General features: G+C 43.2%; 1 protein-coding gene and 1 pseudogene across 1 annotated transcript; both read right to left on the bottom strand.

The window, feature by feature from the left end:
• Positions 1–3,378: 3,378 nt before the first annotated feature.
• On the bottom strand, positions 3,379–17,743 carry LOC144502936 (beta-crystallin B3-like). The gene is made up of 6 exons (XM_078227363.1): positions 17,601–17,743; positions 16,613–16,695; positions 13,314–13,432; positions 10,086–10,218; positions 5,674–5,816; positions 3,379–3,749 (listed from the first exon to the last, which is right to left on the bottom strand). Exons 2-6 carry the CDS (start codon positions 16,685–16,687, stop codon positions 3,572–3,574), a joined length of 648 nt encoding a protein of 215 aa, XP_078083489.1. The 5' UTR covers positions 16,688–16,695; positions 17,601–17,743; the 3' UTR covers positions 3,379–3,571.
• Positions 11,332–11,508, bottom strand: LOC144503260 (U2 spliceosomal RNA; annotated as a pseudogene).
• Positions 17,744–18,758: the final 1,015 nt, after the last annotated feature.

Here is an 18,758-nt window from a genome sequence, read left to right as displayed (position 1 = left end):
TTAACATATTTTATGCTACGATCCGATTGTATATGAAACCTTTTGCCATTTAATGAGGGTAAATTATTTTCCCTACACCTTTTTTGAAGTTTTACCTCATATTACATCTTTCTTTTACACTGACATTAGGATCCAAATAAAATACATTGAACATTAGTGAGATGAAATAATTTATTCCATCAGTAAAATCTTTACTGTGGATTTAACTGCAAGTCCCTTGATCCTAATATGCTTTGCTCCATATTCCATTCCATTATTGCATCTTCCACATTATTGACGCATGTTGGATATTACAAATCCTAGTGTGGGGATCATGTAAACTCTTTTAATAGAAGAAGGCTAATTAGTACAAGTCTCCTGCAAGCACTTGTCCATTGGAAAATAGAACGTAGAACAGTACAACACAAGAACAGGCCCTTCGGCACACCAAGTCTGCACCGACACATGAGGCCTTTCTAAACTAAAGACCTATTGCCTTTTTGTGGTCTGTATTTCTCTACTTCTTGCCTATTCACATATCTGTCAAGATGCTTCTTAAACGTTGCTATTGTATCTGCTTCGACCACCTCTTCTGGCAGCGCATTCCAGGCACCCTCTATCTAAAAAAGCTTGCCTCTCACATCTCCTTTAAACTTTCCCCCTTTTATTTTAAACTTATGTCCCCTAGTAATTGCCATTTCTATCCTGGGACAAAAAATTGCATTTTTCTTCCCATAGACCAGGCTCAGTACCCTTGGATCAAAGATGGGAATCTTTTGGTCCATCAATTCTGCACTGACTGTCTAAAAGAACATTTCACTCAGGCCCTCACCTCTGCCCTAATTTCCTAACACCATGCCCCTACATGCATTTACTATGGCTAATCCACCTAAACTGCACACCTTTGGACTGTGGGAAGGAACTGGAGTACCCAGAGGGAACCCATGCAAACACTGGGAGAACATATAAATTCCACTCAGTCACCCATGGCTGGAGTTGAAACCAGGCCCCTGGCGCTGTGAGGCAGCAGTGCTAACCATTGTGTCACCCATTAATATAAATATAATCAAATCCATTTCTGTATTACAGTAAGTTGTATTAAATCACAAATATTTCATCCCCACAAAAATTTGTATATTTTTAGTACCTATTTTTTGAATGTTATGATCAGGGGCATTTGTGTTAGTAACACTTGTATCCTGGGATCTCATTGTTAGTCAGTAACTTTACAGGCAGCTTATAATTGCGCACTTCAATAGGATTGGAACCAATGACTATTGTTTTGCATGGTGCTGATTTCATGAGCAGAGGGATATAACACTAAACAAAAGAGGTATTGAGGGCTTTGTTATTGCATAAAGCATTCGTCAAATCTATAGTAGTGTGCAATTCCTGGCACCTAAAATTATAGCAAGGATATTAGTGCTCTTGACAGAGGTCAGTGGTGTGAAAACAGGGTGATTATATCAGGACTTTAAATTTAAAATAAAAGGAAGGACATTCTCGTATTCTCTTCAGAACAAAAAAAAAACAAATTTAAGTTAGCAACAATACGCCAGAAATTGAGAACAAGTATTTTTGTAAATTGTTCACTCTGGTAAAGGGTTTGACTGTTAAGGTCAGACAGTAGGTTAGGATAAGAAGAGAAACTGTTCTACACAACAGATAACAGAAATATGGAAAAGTTACCCAGGAATTTCTTGAACCCACTAGCATTATTGATTTTCCAGTTATCCAGGAAAACCACTGAAATGAACATTCAAGGTTGAAAGACCATCAAGTTGGTTCAAGGGGTAATTATTTGCACATCTGGAGAGATAGTTGATTATAGAATATAGTCTATAGAATATAGAATATATCTAGCATATATATAGACTATAGCTAGAATATAGTGACGGCACATAGATAGACTTGGAATCTAACTAAACAGAATTATTTTGTGAGTTTCATAGCTTTTTGCACTTCCTAATAAATCAAGTATTGGGAAGGATGGAGCCTATAGTGGAACACATTCTGATACACTAATTTCAATCAAGTGGAACTGCTGCACTTTGTGTGTCCATATTACCAACGCTTGGCCAGTCATTATGTAACAAAATGGTCTCCAGGGTCAGGTCCCATGCTTCTACTTTCTGCTGTGAGTCAACCTGAGAATATAATGAGGATATTTATGGTGGCAGGCTTTAGTCAGAAGGCTTTTTCTTTATGAGGGCTTGCACCAATCATTTTTTTTTCTTTTTCTGGGGATGTTCTGAGGTTAGGAAAGGCATTATAATAAATTGTAAACTTTCATTGTTTTGGGTGAGGGGGGAATGGAGAAAAGGGGAAGACCTGAATAAACCCTGAGCTATTAAAATCCACTCATCATCAATTGTAAATTCTCAAAAGAATATCTTTGAAACTAATAAATGCAGAAAGATTTCAAGAGACTGAATCTACACACTGTTCTCAGGTGATTGTCAAAGCTAATATGAGTTTTGATGGTCTTTCATCTGTTCGAGAACACTTCTGGCACGACAGGTTGTACTTTAAGGGTGAGCCTCAATTGATTTGCAGTGTGAAACTAGATTAAACACTCATTTTGTTATTTACTCTTCTTAAAGGAGTTTTTTTTTACCCTATCAGTGGAGAGGTTTACCCCTAATCCTGAGGCCCAGCATTACAAATATGGTTCTCTGTATTATTTGGCGATAAATGGACTGAGATGTTGTCAAGTTCTCGAGGTTTATTGTTACAGCTATGTTACTGAAGAATTCAGGATGAATGACATTTTTATTCGATGTCCTGTCATGTTAATGTCTAAGTTAAGCTCACAGTGCAACAGATGTTTCATTGGAACATTTTTATAACTCTTTCAAAAGAGATACGTTTATAGTTCAATTTTTACATCTCTTCCCCTGAGAGCTCTGAATTAAGAAAGGATCTCAGTGGTTGCTGGCATCTTGCCAATCTATCATGTGGCAGCCTGGATAGTGAGCATCAGAACTAAGTCTAACCTTGCATTCTCATGCACAGTCACTGCCCAGTTGTGATCATCGGATAGTGATCAGAGCAGGAACTCTGGCCAGTTTAGTTTTCTAGTCAAGGGCAGTAGGGTGGTCTTGTGCTGCAGTAGTAGTGGCCCTAACTTTAGGCCAGAAGCTTTGGGTGCAAGTCCCATTTCAGGAGTTAATGGCCAACAATGTGGTCAACCAGGTCGATTATTAGCCCATAAATCCATCCAATACACCAAATAGTGGTTGGTAAGAGTTGGGAGAGTTTCCAGCTCAGGCAAATTGCAAAAGGCAACAGCAAACCATTGCAGCATTTTGCCAAGCATAATCATGGGCCAATCCAATGGGAGTCCATGGTCACCAATGCAATGTTAGAGTATGGTATTTGAAGGAGGAGTCAAGGGCTGCTGTTAAATTTTATTTTTGTTGAAGAAGAAACAGAAAATCCATGTGAACAAATACATTCATACAAATGGTTCCAGTCAGTAACCGTTTTATTTGCATTATTTTTACAGCACAGGGATTTGTATGTTCTATTTCATTCTTCTTTTTTTTGCATACATTCTACCCCTGACTTCGAGGTCTTCCTCTTGTCTCTTTCAGCTGCTGGTTGGGGTGGCCTGAAAGCAGCCTCGCTTGTGCCACTGCATATCTCTAACACGGCGGATAGACTGGATCAGCGGTTGGTTCGAATCCCACTCATTCCAATGTTTATATTCCGCCTTCTCAAATACATACTGGCGTCCTCGATAACCAGGATACTGATACCCCACCCACCTGTAAGACAAGAGAATGCAAGGTACTTATTAAATCTTTTTTTGATAAGGATAGCTTTCACTATCACCTAGTCCTCAAATCAGTGCCAGCTTTACTGATTATCTTTGGTCTACCCTGACTAATTCAGGAACCATGTAGGTATTTAAAAGCTAATTTCTAGCACAAATTAATGTTCACAGGAATCACAGGTCAGGTTTGCAGCTTGTAATTTCTCATTCATTAAAATTAATGAGTGGATCATCATGGATATGTGTTTGCGATATTCAACTCGCACTCCCTGCCAATAACCTTCCTTGATGGGATCACTGGATTACCCAATCCATTCATTAATTTCTTGAGTTTCCTAAGATATGGATTCCTGACGTTGAACAATCCAAAGTTTTAGTTTGCAAATAATTCATTAACGCATATAATTTCCTTATCCTCTGCAATATTTATCTCTAACTTTTCTGCTAGAGATCAGTGAGGGGCAGTTAAAAAGATGTTCTGTCTATTGCTTTTTTTTGGTCATAAAACCTTTTACTTATCCACAGCTGACTTTATGAAGGAGACTTTTGGTTTGTGAATTGAGCAGGCAACATTTGGATGGCGCAAGTTATTTTCAGGTCTGAGACTTACTGATTTTTTTTGTATAGCTGCTAAAAAATGTGCTTGAAACTGTTCAGGAGCAAATGAGGCCAGCAAGCAGCCAGTTGACAAGAAAGGCCTGTTCAGGGACAGCGTTGCCAACTCTGGTTGAAAGTATTTCTGAAGGTTCCAGCACATTACCTCAAGCCTCCCACTAACCCCACTCCCGCCAGTTGGCCGGAATTTTATCATCCCGCCCGCCATGGAAATTGGAGCGGGCGAGAGGCGGACCATGGAAAGGTCCGCTGACCTCAGGCAGGATTTTACGGCTTCGGGACGAGCGAGGCTATAAAATCCCGCCCACGTGTGTGTCTATCTTCACTGAATCCCACTGCCTTCCCACGTCAAATGGAAAATGAAAAGAATCTTCATCATCCGACTGGTTGATTCTTCACTGCTGGTCAGACAGCATTCTTCAGTACTTTCAAAACTGATAGAATGAAGCGTTCAACGGAAATGAAAAAAAAAATGTTTTCAATGCCCCGATAATTTCTCTGCATGATTGCTCACAAGAGTCTCCTTAAAACTAATTTGTAATTTTTGGAGACTAAGCCTGGTCAATTGATCACCCTGGTTCAGATGGGGGTTGGGTGGGAATGGGGCGAGAATGGGTCAGCAATGGACTGGGAGAATATTGAGGGCCCAGGCGGATTATTCCTATTCCTCCTAAAAACCTAACATTTGGATCAGGGTTTCAATGGTCTGAAGAAAGTGGGACAGGACACCACACATTTGTCAAGTAATCTTTCTCAGGTTGTAATTAGGGTCTTGCAACAAGCACATAACCTCAATTTCCATGTTTAGGTTGCCTCCTGCATGGTTACACCCTCTTAATGCCTTATTGAAAGTGCTCTAGAGTAGACAATTTGAGTGGGGAAATGTGTCCCTACCAGACTTTCCAGCAGACCATCAATCCTGAATTCCATCTCCCCAAAAAAATCATTCCACGATCCACAAAGTCATTTCTCTTTACATAAACATTACATAATAACCATTCTGAGAAATTATTTCATTTTAGCATTGACAGTAATCTTGGTAGCACCACTTCTGGACCCTTTACCATAACCTCACCATATTTTTATGCTGCTTCTTTAGTATTCATTTTGGTCCAGCCCTTATAAGTTCTATAATATGGGCATAGTAGTGCGTACTGTAGTGACAGATACATCAGGAAGAAAGGTGGGTTATGTATTCATTTTTCCAGACATGCAGCATTCTTCCAACAACCTGCCTGTCACTACAATAATACCGCGTGCAGGGAAATTTCAGTGATCTAGATGGTGTAATGTTGGCTTACGTTCCATTGATGGCCTTGATGCTGGCTACCCTATTCTGGAATCCATAAGCCCAAAGGCTGGGAACATCATCTTCTACAATCTCCATCTTCCTGCCATTATACCCAGCATTTTCAAAGAGATGGATCTTGTGTTCACCACCATCCTAAATGAAAGCAAAACAGAGTGTAGGGTAGAACATTGGGTATTAGTTTCAGATGCCAGAAGACAATAAGTTGGCAGTGACCCAGAGAACCTAGAAATGAGAGTTGTCTCCAAATCCAGACTCTTGACAGAACATCCTAGGGTCTAAATGGTGGTTAATTAACATTAATGCAACAACAATCTGCATTTATACAGTACCTTTAACCTAAAGCTCACCCAGGTGTTTCACCAATAGAAATAAACAAGCTAGGCTCAAGAATGAGAGATTAGGAAAGGTGACTGAAGCAAAGAAGTGAAAAGAGGATTTAGGGATGGAAGCGGCTGAAGAGCCTGTCACCAAATGGGGAGGAGAGGAGGATACACCAAAGGTCAGTATCAGAGGACTAAAGGATGAGGCGGTCAATGTAAGGATGGAGACTGTTGCATAAATAAACTGGTGAAAGTCCAGGAAGAGATTTTTACCCATATGATTGGGGAATTTAAATTTATTATGTGGGTGGAAGGCAAACAAGTGTACATCAATGAGGATGAGAATAAAGGATAACCAGTACTACTTTATTTTGTATTACTGTGTCTGCTCGTCTTCCCTCATGTTTCTTTTTAGTCCTTCAATTCCTCCTTTCCAACTACCTTTGTACATTTTCTTTATTCCTCATCATTACCTTTAGAATTGGTAGCTCTAAATTTATTCTGTGCCTCTCTGTAACTTTCAGGATAATTGCTCTATTTTCTCCTGAGACTCTGGTTCTTTGTTGGACCACTTCTTGTTTTATAAGAGTTCAGCATACCCTTTGAAGAGTTTCCCCTGTTCATTTGTTAATCAGTTGACAACCTTTCTGCCACTCACCTGAAGAAGGAGCTTAAGGCTCCAAAAGCTTGTGGTTTTTGCTACCAAATAAACCTGTTGGACTTTAACCTGGTGTTAAACTTCTTACTGTGTTTACCCCAGTCCAACGCCGGCATCTCCACATCACAGATACCTTAGGCCAGACCCACTCTTGTCCTGTCTGTCTCTGTATACTCCATATGGCTTTCTATTGCTAGGTGCATGTCTTTTAATGTTTTGCTCACTGTTTGTGTGGGGCTTTTCATCATTGTTTGGCCCTTCCTGTTGTTCATTCTCTTTTTCCCATGTATTTCTTTCTCATTTACTCTAAGTCTCTCCCTCAGTGCGTTTTTATTTTGTGAGCTGTGTGTATTTGTACTTCATTCTTATCAAATGCTTCTCACTTCCATTTCTGTGTGACTCTTTGCCTCGCTCTCGGTGTGTATATTTTTCTCCTTTTTGGTGTGTCCTTATTCCTTTTTGTGCATGTGCGTTTTTCAGAATTCTCTTGCCGTTTATGTGTCTTTCCTTCTCACTGTCTCTCACTCTCTGTGATTTGCTGTGAATTTATATTTGGATATTGGTGTATGTGTGTGTGTGTGCATTGCTGTGTGTATTTATATGCCTTCCTGTCTATTTCTCACTGTCTCTTTCTCTCATATTGTGAATCTTACTGTATGTGTGTTCATATACACATGCCTCTCTCATGTGTGCCTCTCATGTTGTATATTAAATTCTATTTCACTGCATTAAAGTGGACCAATTGTAAGATCTTGCCTGCAGCAAACGGAAAGTATAACTCAGAATCCCTGAGGAATTGTCCGCCAAGTTGTCCTGGGTTAGAGAATGCAGCTCCTGGGTCAACTGCAGGTGGGCACCTGATGTTCAAACATACCTTCCTTCCCTCTGCCTGAACATCTCCATCAAACCCACAACTACTATTGGCTGGTCCAATAGACCACCTGTGCTGGGCCAGGGCTGGAGCTGAGGTTGGCAGCATCAAGGAGATTTGTCCGAAAGGAATTCTGTATTGCAAAGCCTCAGAAGCAAACTGCAGAAATGTATTGCACAAATAGAATCACAGCATGGCAAGCCAAGAAAACAGAAGTTACCATATAAGAAACAGATCCAGCTTTAAGATTGCAAACAGCACAGGAAAGTCAGGCATTTTAAGCTGTTAAGCAGTGCATAAAGAGGGAATCAGCAAAGAAACCAGATAAATTCATATACACTCTATTAAAATGTATTTAGATAATTTTGGAACAATAGCAGTGTCTGAATGATCTAAAAAAAGGACACATTTTGGAGTATGGCGCTCCTGGCACACAGGTCTGTCTACTTGAGCATTTAATAATTGTGCAAGGGTTACTTCATGTGTGGGGAGTCAGGGATTTGGCCCTTTTATCACTTATGTGTGTGCCTCTCTCCCTCTTGCGCATTTGCCATTTCTCTCCCCTGATGTGCACTGTGTGCATCATTCTCTTTATAAATTTGTGCGTATCTTTCTTTCATTAGTCTGTCTCTCACAGTTTGGACTTCTACTGATTCTGTCTCATTCACTATTATTTGCTCTTTCTCGCTACTCATCGCTCTCACTGTTTCCTCTCTCTCTATCTGTTCTCTCAGGTTTTTCTCTCACACAGGGCCGGATTTTATGGCCTCGCTAAATCCCGCTCGAGGTCACTGGACCTTATCATTGGTCTGCCCCTCGCCCGCTCCAATTCCCGTAACGGGCAGGATGGTAAAATTCCGGTGACAGTGTCTATTTCTCTCACACCGTTTGCTTTCTTTCCCTGCCTGTCTCTCTCTTATTGTGTCTGTCTCTCTCACACCATGTCAGCTTTGCTCTCTCACTGGCCAGGAACTTAGCTCAGAGGAAGGTGTGCAGTTTTGTTTGGGTGCCTGTGAGTGTTGCTTCTGGTCTGAGGCCAAGAAAGGCCAGGAAAACCTGTTGATGTCTTGTAAGGTTATTCTTCAGGGTACGTGCGTGTGTGTATGTGGGGCACCTAGTTGTGGATGGGAAGGGTCTGATTGCTGGTGCGTGGGGATGGGTGAATAAAAGATGGTCAGGGGAATAAATAATGATTGAGGGGCAGCAGACATATTATGGGGGTCAGAAGGTTTACTAGGAGCCTGTTAGGCCTAGAAAGAAGACTCCTGTTCCTCCTGGCCCACAAGCAGTGCTGTAAAGGCACTTACCTCATTGATTCAGCCTTCCTATTTCCCTCCACCTACCAGGTTTCTTGAGGTGTGGGAAACCCAACTGACATAAGGTAAAAATAGAATAACTGCTAAAATAAAGATGCACAACATCATTATAATGTTCAAATGACCAATCTGTCTCCTGCGAGAAGCATACTTGGCCATCCCTAGGCCCACCTCTGTTAAAAACCTAAAGTGAGTGGACTCGAGGCGGGTTGATTCTTGTCAGTTTCTTTGAATTTTAACCTCTGATCAAGCTTAACTCATCCTTTTGTGGAAGTTGAGATTTAGTTGTTTCTCTTGCAGTGTTTACATGTTCCTGTAGGATCGGTTTCTCTCTCTCTCTCTCACACACAGTTTGCTCCACTTCACTGTGTTTGTCTCTCTCATTTCTTTCTTGTTGTGTACCTCTCACACTCTCTCTCAATGTTTACTTTCTGTGACAGTGTCTGTCTTTCTCTAACTATGGCTCTCTCTCTGTCCCTCTCACACTATGGGCTGGATTTTACAAGCCATCCACAGGTGGGAAAGCAGACGTGTGGATCAGAGGGTGACATGTCGGGCTGCCCCCTGCTGCAACTTCACAAGTGACAATTGAGGCATTGGGAGAGCTGTCTGTCCAGGGGCCAATTGAGGTCCTAAAGTGGGCAGTTAATACCCATTTAAGGGCCTCATCCTGTTGCCATTCTGATTTAATAGGCAGCAGGAGAGCCTACGGCCAACACCTATCCCTACAGTTTTTTCTCCCCTTTGCCCCGGTCAACATGTCCCTGCCTCAGCAGGACCTGACAACCTGACCCCGGCAAGATCCCAGATTTATTGTAGGTCTGTGTCCATTACAGAGCATGTTCTCAATGACCTTGATGCAGTAATGGCAGTGACCCACACTCCCTGTGGTGCTACCAGTATGACAGAGCTGCCAGTCTCTGACCAGTAGCTCTATAAGACAGAACTGGTGTAGGTCAGAGCCTGCCCTCAATGATAAACCCAGCTGTAAGACTCTCTCACACTGCTCTCACGTGGTGTACTCTCTATCATGTTGTCCATCTCTTATTGTTTGCTCCATGTGTCCATCTCTTTCACACTGCTCTGTCTCATTGCGGCTGTTTCTTGCACACCTTGCTTTCTCTCTCACTGTTTCTATCTCACACCGATTGCTCTTTCATCGTGCGTGTCTCTTTCTTTGACTGAATGCAAGGCTGTCTTTTCTCGCTCCATTGGTTGTGAGAAAGTGGTACTTACGATGTGGATGGGTCGGAGTGACAATAGTCTCTCGCTATTGTGGCTGTTGGACCAGGTGTCCCAGCGTGGATATTCTCCCTTCTCCAAAACAAACTGCTCGCCGGTGAACTTCTGTCGCTCAAATCCCACCCATCTGGGGAAATAAACAGCAACTGCTAAGCACTACAGAGATACAACTGAGAAACTCTATCACATCTTAACTGCCTGGGGTTGAGACTTGGCAGAAGAGATCTTTCAGATTGACTGAGCCTACTGCACCCATCAGCATTAGTGACATGGCATTTCTGTCAAATTGTACATTCCAATTCAGTAATCGCCATATTTAAAAGAAAAATCCTTGCTTTTATCAACAAGGGGACACGATGGCATAGTCGTAATGTCACTGGACTTCGTAATCCAGTGGTTCAGGCTCATGCTCTACGGACACGAGTTCAAATTCCATCATGGCAGCTGGCGGAATTTAAATTCAATTAATTAATAAGCTCATTTAATAAATAAAAATCTGGAATTGAAAACATATTTTATGAAACTATCATTGATTGTCATAAAAATCCATCTGGTTCACTAATAAGTTCATTTATTCGTGTCACGAGTAGGCTTACATTAACACTGCAATGAAGTTACTGTGATAATCCCCTAGTCGCCACACTCCGGCGCCTGTTCGGGTACACTGAGGGAGAATTTAGCATGGCCAATGCACCTAACCAGCATCTGTTTCAAACTGTGGGAGGAAATCGGAGCACCCGGAGGAAACCCACGCAGACACGGGGAGAATGTGCAGACTCCGCACAGACAGTGACCCAAGCCAGGAATTGAACCCGGGTCCCTGGCGCTGTGAGGCAGCAGTGCTAACCACTGTGCTACCGTGCCGCCCCTAGGGAATGTGCTCTAGGGAAGGAATTCTGCCCTCCCTACCTGGCCTGGCCTATATGTGACTCCAGAAGGTTGACTCTTAACTTCCCTCTGAAATGACCTAATTGGCCATGTAGTTCAAAGGCAATAAGGGCTAGGCAACAAATGCTGGCCTGGTCAGCAATGGCCACATCCCATGAAAGAATTTGTAAAAATACGCTGGCTTTAGCTGGAATGCCATTCATTGAGTGTGAGCTGTCTTTTGACACCTCGGCAGTTTCATTTTACTAAGTAGTGGAGAGGAAGGTGTTATTTTTATTTTTATTCCAATTCAATCAAATCAAGTCCAATTCTGAGTCTCAACAAGTTCAGACATTCCCGATCCAAGCTGACAAGACAGGGCTCTCACCTCCTGTCTTGGGCTTGATCTACATGATCCAAGCTGATTGGAAAAGCGAGATGCCACTTTTAAAAATTGCTTCAACTGAAGCTAAAATGTAACCTAATGACTTCAACCAAGCACAGCGTGTCAATACTACACTTGATCTTAGCCAAAAGGCCGAGAAGCGATAATTGATAGAGCCAAGATAAATCTGGCCCTCTCGCGACATCCAAAAAATATATACCATACAATGGAATCAACAGAATAGCAATCAGGGTCAGGAATTATGGTTAATTAGCTTTGAGCTGATCCATTGGTTGTGGGATCGCTTATCTCTGTCTATCACATTCTGCTTCTGCTGTTTGGCATGGAAGTTGTCCTGTCTTGTAGCTTCACCAGGTTGACACTTCATTTTCAGCTGTGCCTAGTGCTGCTCCTGGCTACACTCCTGCATTCCTAATTGAATCAGGGTTGACTCTTTGGTTTGATGATAATGGTAAATTGAGGGATATGTCAGGCCATGAGGTTATATATTGTGGTTCAGTGCAATTCTGCTGCTGCTAATGGCCCACAGCACTTCATGGATGCCCAGTTTTGAGCTGCTAGATCTGTTCAGAATCTATCCTATTTAGCACAGTGGAAGTGCCACACACGATGGAGTTCCCAACTGCGATCAAATATATTCCTGGAGGTTTAATCATTTAACTTGTCCTCATGCTCCAGCCGTTGTTTGCCAACATATCCATCCTTGAGATGCACTGTCAATTGGAAAGCAAAAAGACCCATTACCCAATTGGATGATGCTCGACTGTCAGTCAAATAGTCTTTTCCCCCATTTTCAATATTCTTATATCTGGTAAAGAGAAATGTGCAAAGAAAATTTACAAAAAAAATTTTTTCAATGTCCCTCTGATTTTTCTTCAGGATTGCAAACAGCAGTATCCTGGTGATAAATCTTCAATTCCTGGAGACACCCGGCCCATCCTGGAGGACTGTAGATGGAAGGTGACCTCAATGTGAAGACGGGATTTTGTTTCCACAAGCACTCCTACCTATCCTGTCATGCACAGATGCATCTGCGACAGATAAAGATCTAGTAACCTTTCTCTCCCTCTTGTTGGTTCCCTCACCACCTTCCACAGGTGACATCTGGCAGATATATCCTTCAGCACTTCTGGCAGCGTATATCCTACAGCTCAATCAATAGTGATGTTGCTGAGCCAGTCTTGAAGTCCTGTGCTAGAGCACATTCTGTGCTTTGAGATGCCCAGTGCTCATAAAAAACACAATATAAATGCAAGTTTTCTTACTCAGAAGATGCAAATATTGGATCGTAATGGATGAATATCTATTTATATCATTGCAAGTTCCACATAAATCTCTCAGGGAAGTGATTGGCCTGGATGATGTTCGTCTTAAAACAACTTGCTAACAACTTATCAAGAATGGGGTTTTTTTTGCTCATGACACAGGTAACCATATCATTACAAACAGATATAATCTGGACTCGACAGTGGGCTCACTCTGAGGGGTTATGATCGGTGCTGAAAAAAAACCAAATTGACAGTTGAGACGGATTCACAGCAAAAACAGCCCAGACTAAAAGGTTTTCAAATTCTATTCAGCTCTGTTTTGTTTTCTGATCATAATTGAGCTATCTTGAGCCAGCGTGAACAGTGAAGAGGGTTTTATAAGCTGTTAGGATCTGCATGACCTCAGCACAATTTCCTCAGGTCTTTTCATGTTCCTAGCCAAACGCTTGAGATGTTTATCCTCTCTACAATTTATAAAACAAACCTCAAGTTAATCGTTACTTACACAGCAACAGCTACACATTTAACAGATTGTCACCCAGTGCGATTAAAACTGACAAGAGTCAAGGAAAAAAAAATCAAATACAGAAATCAGGAAATGAAGGTTATCTGACAGAAATCTTTCAACAATAATCATTAGACTATCTGTTCTTTTCACATTATACTAATGTGTATACTTACGGACCACTGTCCACATGGATTGATCCCACTTTTTCAAAACCTTTCTCTGCCAGGTTCATACATTCTCCAGTAAACTCGGTCTTGCGCCCCTGGAAATTCTCAAGCTCATAAACTGTGAGCTTAAAAAATATTAAAATAAAACAGGTCAATGATAGGTAAAAAGTAGAATGCGGGATTGTGCTATTACAAAGCTGTTAGGGCTAGGTGGGAAAACATTGTGAGCCATCATTTGCTGTTGCAGGTTGCAGGGCATCTAACAACTTCTTCCATTAGGTAGATTCGCCTCTGCACATCTTGGTTTTAAATTTGTGTGGCAAGTTGCAGAAAGTGTGAGTTGATGAAGTTACAATGGGGATAACTGGGCCAATGGGACAAGAATGAATAAGGCAAGCAACTATGTATCTCCTTAAATCAAATTGAAGGATTATGAAATTATCAAGGCATGGACTGAGAAGGAAGAGTAAGTTAGAATAGGTGAATTTAACATCAAGTCAGGTACACAAAGAGAAGGAATATCAGTTTGGCGTTTGAATATCTGTCTGTCTAGAGACCTGAAGAAGGCCAGTGCTGCAGAACAGAGCAATTCCAATTCAGGCTCATTCCATTCCATTCAATTCTATTACATTTCATGTTGTACAGCTCAATGTAGGAAGAAGCAGCCCCACTGCTGGCCCAGTAATATTCCTAAAATACCATCAGGACCACACCGTTTACTGGTTCCTATTAACTATTATTTATTTGCATACCAGCCCCTCTGTGAAACGTACAATTTAGTGACAATCAGTGCAAAATTCAGAGTAGTTTCATGCTACGGGTTCATGTGATATGAACTTGCATGTTGAGAGCCCCAAATTTATTTAACATTTGCAATCCTTGTAACTGACAAAAAGGGTTCACCAATTAGTTTGTGTTGGATTCACCCAGTGCCAAGCAGTTTCCTTGATGCATTTATTTCGACAGCTGTCGACTGCCAATGCAGCAGAAAAAAGAAAAATACTATGGATTCTGGGAATCTGAAATAAGAACAGAAAATGCTGTACATACTCAACAGGTCTGGCAGCATCTGTGGAGAGAGAAACAGAGTTAATGTTGCAGGTCTGTGACCTTCATCAGAACCAGGAAAAGTTAGAAATGTAACAGGTTTTGAGCAAATGGAAGCGGGGAATGTGGGACGAAGATCAAAAAGGAAGGTTTGTGATGGATGGGGCGCAGGAGAGATTAAATGATGAAAAGTTCCACGGTGCGGGGAGTGGTAATGGGACAAGAAAAGAAACAAAAGATGTGTCTGGAGCACGTGTGAATGGCAGGATCCTGAATAACAGCCTTCTGAAAGCAAAGTGTACAAATTGAGAAGATCGAGAGAGTAAACAAAACAATGGAAAGTTAAGCAAATTGGAGGCAGAGGTTACGAGCTAAAATTGTTGAATTCAATGTTGTGTCCAGAAGCCTGTTAAGTGGCCAGTTGAAAGATGGGGGGTGGGGGGGGGTGATTCTCCCATCTTGCTGTGCTGATGTTTTAGCGCAGTGGGATGGGAGATTTCAGCAAGGCCAGATTAGCGCGATCTGCGCTGAGCGCCGGAAATAGGTGTGGAGCTGCATAATTTAAGTTAATTTGAATTTACATGCCATTTAAATGCTATTAATGGGCCCGGTACTAAAATCTCTGGGCCCGCGAGCATCCCCTCCCAAGCCAGGAGTATTTCACTCCAGCGAGGTTTACTATAGCTCTCCACTTTCGGGGAGCTGACAGCCCGATCTCACTGGAGTGAAGGGGGGGGCAATCGGGGCCCCGCAGAGGCTTGGGCATTGGGGGTGTGCCCATTGGCATTGGCACCTTGGCACTGCCCATTGGGCATGGGGTAGTTCCAAGGGGGCAGAGCCTGCTGGGGTGGGGCCTAGTGGGGTGGGGCCTGGTGAGGGGCGGGACCTGATGAGGAACGGGGCCCAAGTGGGGATTGGTGGGGGGTCCCACTGCCACTCTGAACTTTGGAATCACGAGCAGAGGGAGGGAGACCAGCGATCGGGGCTGGGCATCAGGGTGGGGGGGGGGGGTGTTCAGGGCTGTTGCGGGGGGTCAGGACTGCAAGGGAGGTGAGAGAATGGGGCTGCAGGGGGCGAGGGGGGAGGGACTGCCAGGGGCGGGGGGTGTGGTCAGGGCGGGCTGGGGGCTGGGAGGTCGGGCTGGGCCCGGGCATGTTCGGGGGGCAGCGATCGGGCCATGGGGGCATGGGAGGGCCAGCGATGCGTGGATCACGGGGCTGGCAGCAATTGGGAGGCCGGCAGACAGGGGTCACTGCGCATAAGCCAATCTTGGCGTTGACAGATCAGTGCATGCGCAATGGCCCACTCAGTGCTATGCTGCCGGCCTCTCCAGTGGGAATAGGCCCTGTCCAGTGATTTTCTACGCGATTTACACTGGTGCAGTGAGCAGTGCACAGAATGTGGGAGATTCCTCTCTGAATTCCCACTGAAAAAAACAGCAGAATTTACTCCAGTTGCCACCAAATTGGACACTTAGATTATTTTGGGAGCATCCCGGCCAGGATGATGTCCCTCAAGCTTGGATTGAGCATCATCGGAAAACTGCAGCAGGCCAAGGACAGGAAGGTCAGAGTGGGGGGCAAGGTGGGCAATTAAAGTGGCGGGTGACCGGAAACTTGTGGACTGAATGGAGGGGCATTCTGTAAAGTGGTCACCCAATGTTAAACCCCATCTCCCCAGTGGAAACCACATCATGATTAATGAATACAACATGCTAAATTGAAAAAAAGCACAAGTCAATCACTGTTTCACCTGGAAGGAGTATTTGGGGCCTTAGTGGGAGGAGTGGAGGTAAAAGGACAGCTGTTGCATCTCCAGTGCTTGAGGTGCTATGTTGGAGCTATCTGGACAGTGAGCCAAGGTACCTGAGAGAGTTCTAAAGACTGATGGAGGGTGATCAATACTGATTAAGGGATTAACTATACTTACTGCATGTCACTGGGGGTAGTTGATACGAACAACAATGAATGAATATTTTATGGCCTAAAACACAAAACTGATCTTAAGGGGAGGAAAAGTAACCCGATCTAAGTTAAGGGGATGTTCTCAGATAAATATCCAACAACCTCGTGGAACAATTTGAGGGATTGCAGTCCGTGTCCTGTTCAAATGCAAAAAATAACCCATTCTGAGGATGTCAGGTTCAGGATGTGCAAAGTGGGAGTTGTCCTAAGGTGCCACTCTACCGACAACAGCAAAGAACCCGAAAGGAACGTTACGCCAGTCTTGGAGCTGTGCAGGCGAGTCCCGTTTGGTACCTTATAATTTGTTGTTGGGGTGCTCTGTCCTTTCGCAGCTGCCTGCTGCTCCGGAACGCTCTGCTGCTCTGCCATCGGCTCACCTTCAGATGCAATAAAAGCGGTTACATTGGACGCTGCGGACACTTTGCCTATCAATGGTGGAGAGGGCGCTGCGCCTTCTTGCTCCAACACAGAGCGCAGCATCGCACCCAGTCCTCGTCAAGCTCTCCCTGATATTTGACACTCTCAACTCCTGGCCGAGAATAACTCGCTGCCAAACTCCCCCCCCCCCCCCCCATAACTGGGGAGAGACGGTGGCCCCCAACCCACAGCCTCAGAATCCAAACTGGGAAAGGAGCACTTTACTATCAAAGCTCACTGGCCACTTTCAGCACTTGGGAGAAATAAGAAAAACAGTGTGCGACATGTGAATTAATCTGCATTATATAGAGAAATGATAGCGAGAATAGACTATCTTAGAGCAGCTGTGGGTCTGACTGGACTGGATTCCAGATTATTCAACCACTCGATGGGTTGAATGGCCTGCTTCTGCTCTGGAGGGATTCAATGATTGCCCTCGCAGCCAACTCTCTCTGTCAATTTGCTCACTGTTGTCCTCATCCCTTTTTCTGGATAAGGTTCTCTGTCAGAGAGTTGAAGCAGACTAGATGGGCTCAATAGCCTCCTTCTGCACTGTAAGGATTCTAACTCTAATTCACTTTTATCAGAATAACAATGCGCAATAAAACATTGATATCAAATGTTACAAAATACAGGAGAAGGAAAGAAAGCAGTCTTTAAAAACGCAAAACAAGTAACAAACCTATTTAAATAAAAATTGCAACATCCTTTATAAAAAAATACTCAATATTAAAATGTAACTATGGTCAATTTGAAATAAAGTGCAAATGTTGTAACGGTGTCAGTTAAATTCATATTTAAAAAAGCAAGCCAACATCATCTACTGTTCTAAACTTGTAACTGGAGAAGGGGCTGGCCTGGGTACCTTGCTGCCTGGACTGGCCTGGACTGGGCTCGGCGTCTCTCTCCTGCTCCAACCTGGATGCTGCTTCCTCCTCCACACCTGCTGTCCTATTTATGGCCTTAGCTGGGAGCCAGGTCTGAATTTGCTGTTGCCGACGCAGCAGAATCCAGCGAACATCATCAGCACAGGCCAAGTGAACAAGAGTTCAGTGGCACAGACACCCAAAAAAAAAATCTCCCCAACCCCGCCCGGTGATTTGGGAGCAGATTAAAATCTGGACCCTGATCAGCAATTTTAGAACAAACGAGAACTCGCTGCACCAACCGTGCCAAAAACCAACGCTGAGCCGAACTGCTGCCATCGACACTTTCATTTGGATCCAACTGCCATCGCAACCATTTCATTAATGATTTGTGACAGGCTTAATGAGGGGATCAGCTGCTTTATTATTGAGAAATATAACGCGGGTGGGGGGTGGGTATCAAACCGCGCAGCAGTGTGATTGAACCTGGTGAAGTTGAACCAAAAGAAAGTTACTGAAAGCACAGGGTCAATGATTGGCTGCTTTTGAAATGTGCTACACAAGGATGTTGGCATGAGCAGAATGGATGACCAAACAGGCTGGCAGACTCGGATCTGATGAAGAGCAACATAAAGACGTGGCAAATGGGAAGCAGCACAGTGTGTTAGTGAGGAGATTATACTGAAGACCTGTATCCACTGGTGATGGAACAGGTCAGCGTCATTTTTTCTCTGGTGCTGTGACTCAGGAAGCTCCTGCCAGCCCAACCTTCTTGACTTGTTTGAGCAAACTGGAAAGCTCCATTGGCCTTTGCACCTCCAGAAATGAACCGACGGGGAGAAAACATAAATAATAAACTTCAGTTCTAGAAATAAAAATAGTCTCCAGCCGAGCCTGCAGAGATTCAGGCCAGTTATTCCCCAACCCACACCCAGAGCTATGCAAATAGGGCCAACATCTTCTATATAAGTACAAACGCACAACTGGTATTTAAAAACAAGAGCCACAACAAATGCTGTAAGAGGAATGATGTTAGTGTGTGTTACTGGTTAGTATGTGGACATGTACTGAATAGGGTGTCATAGGAATCATTATTGAGATTACTATTAATTCCCATGTAGATTAACAACCTAGAATCTCAATGCAAATGGGTTAAT

The sequence above is a fragment of the Mustelus asterias genome, chromosome 13 (assembly GCF_964213995.1).
Source record: "Mustelus asterias chromosome 13, sMusAst1.hap1.1, whole genome shotgun sequence".
NCBI lineage: Eukaryota > Metazoa > Chordata > Chondrichthyes > Carcharhiniformes > Triakidae > Mustelus > Mustelus asterias.
This window is presented reverse-complemented; position numbering and strand designations above follow the sequence as displayed.

Bases quoted from the DNA above. Each gene is read 5' to 3' on its own strand.
- LOC144502936 (XM_078227363.1), bottom strand. From the start codon at position 16,687: ATGGCAGAGCAGCAGAGCGTTCCGGAGCAGCAGGCAGCTGCGAAAGGA. The intron at 10,219-13,313 runs GTAAGTATACAC...TTATTTCCCCAG, and splicing joins ATCCATGTGGACAGTGGTCC to ATGGGTGGGATTTGAGCGAC. The intron at 3,750-5,673 runs GTAAGCCAACAT...CTTGTCTTACAG, and splicing joins ATCAAGGCCATCAATGGAAC to GTGGGTGGGGTATCAGTATC.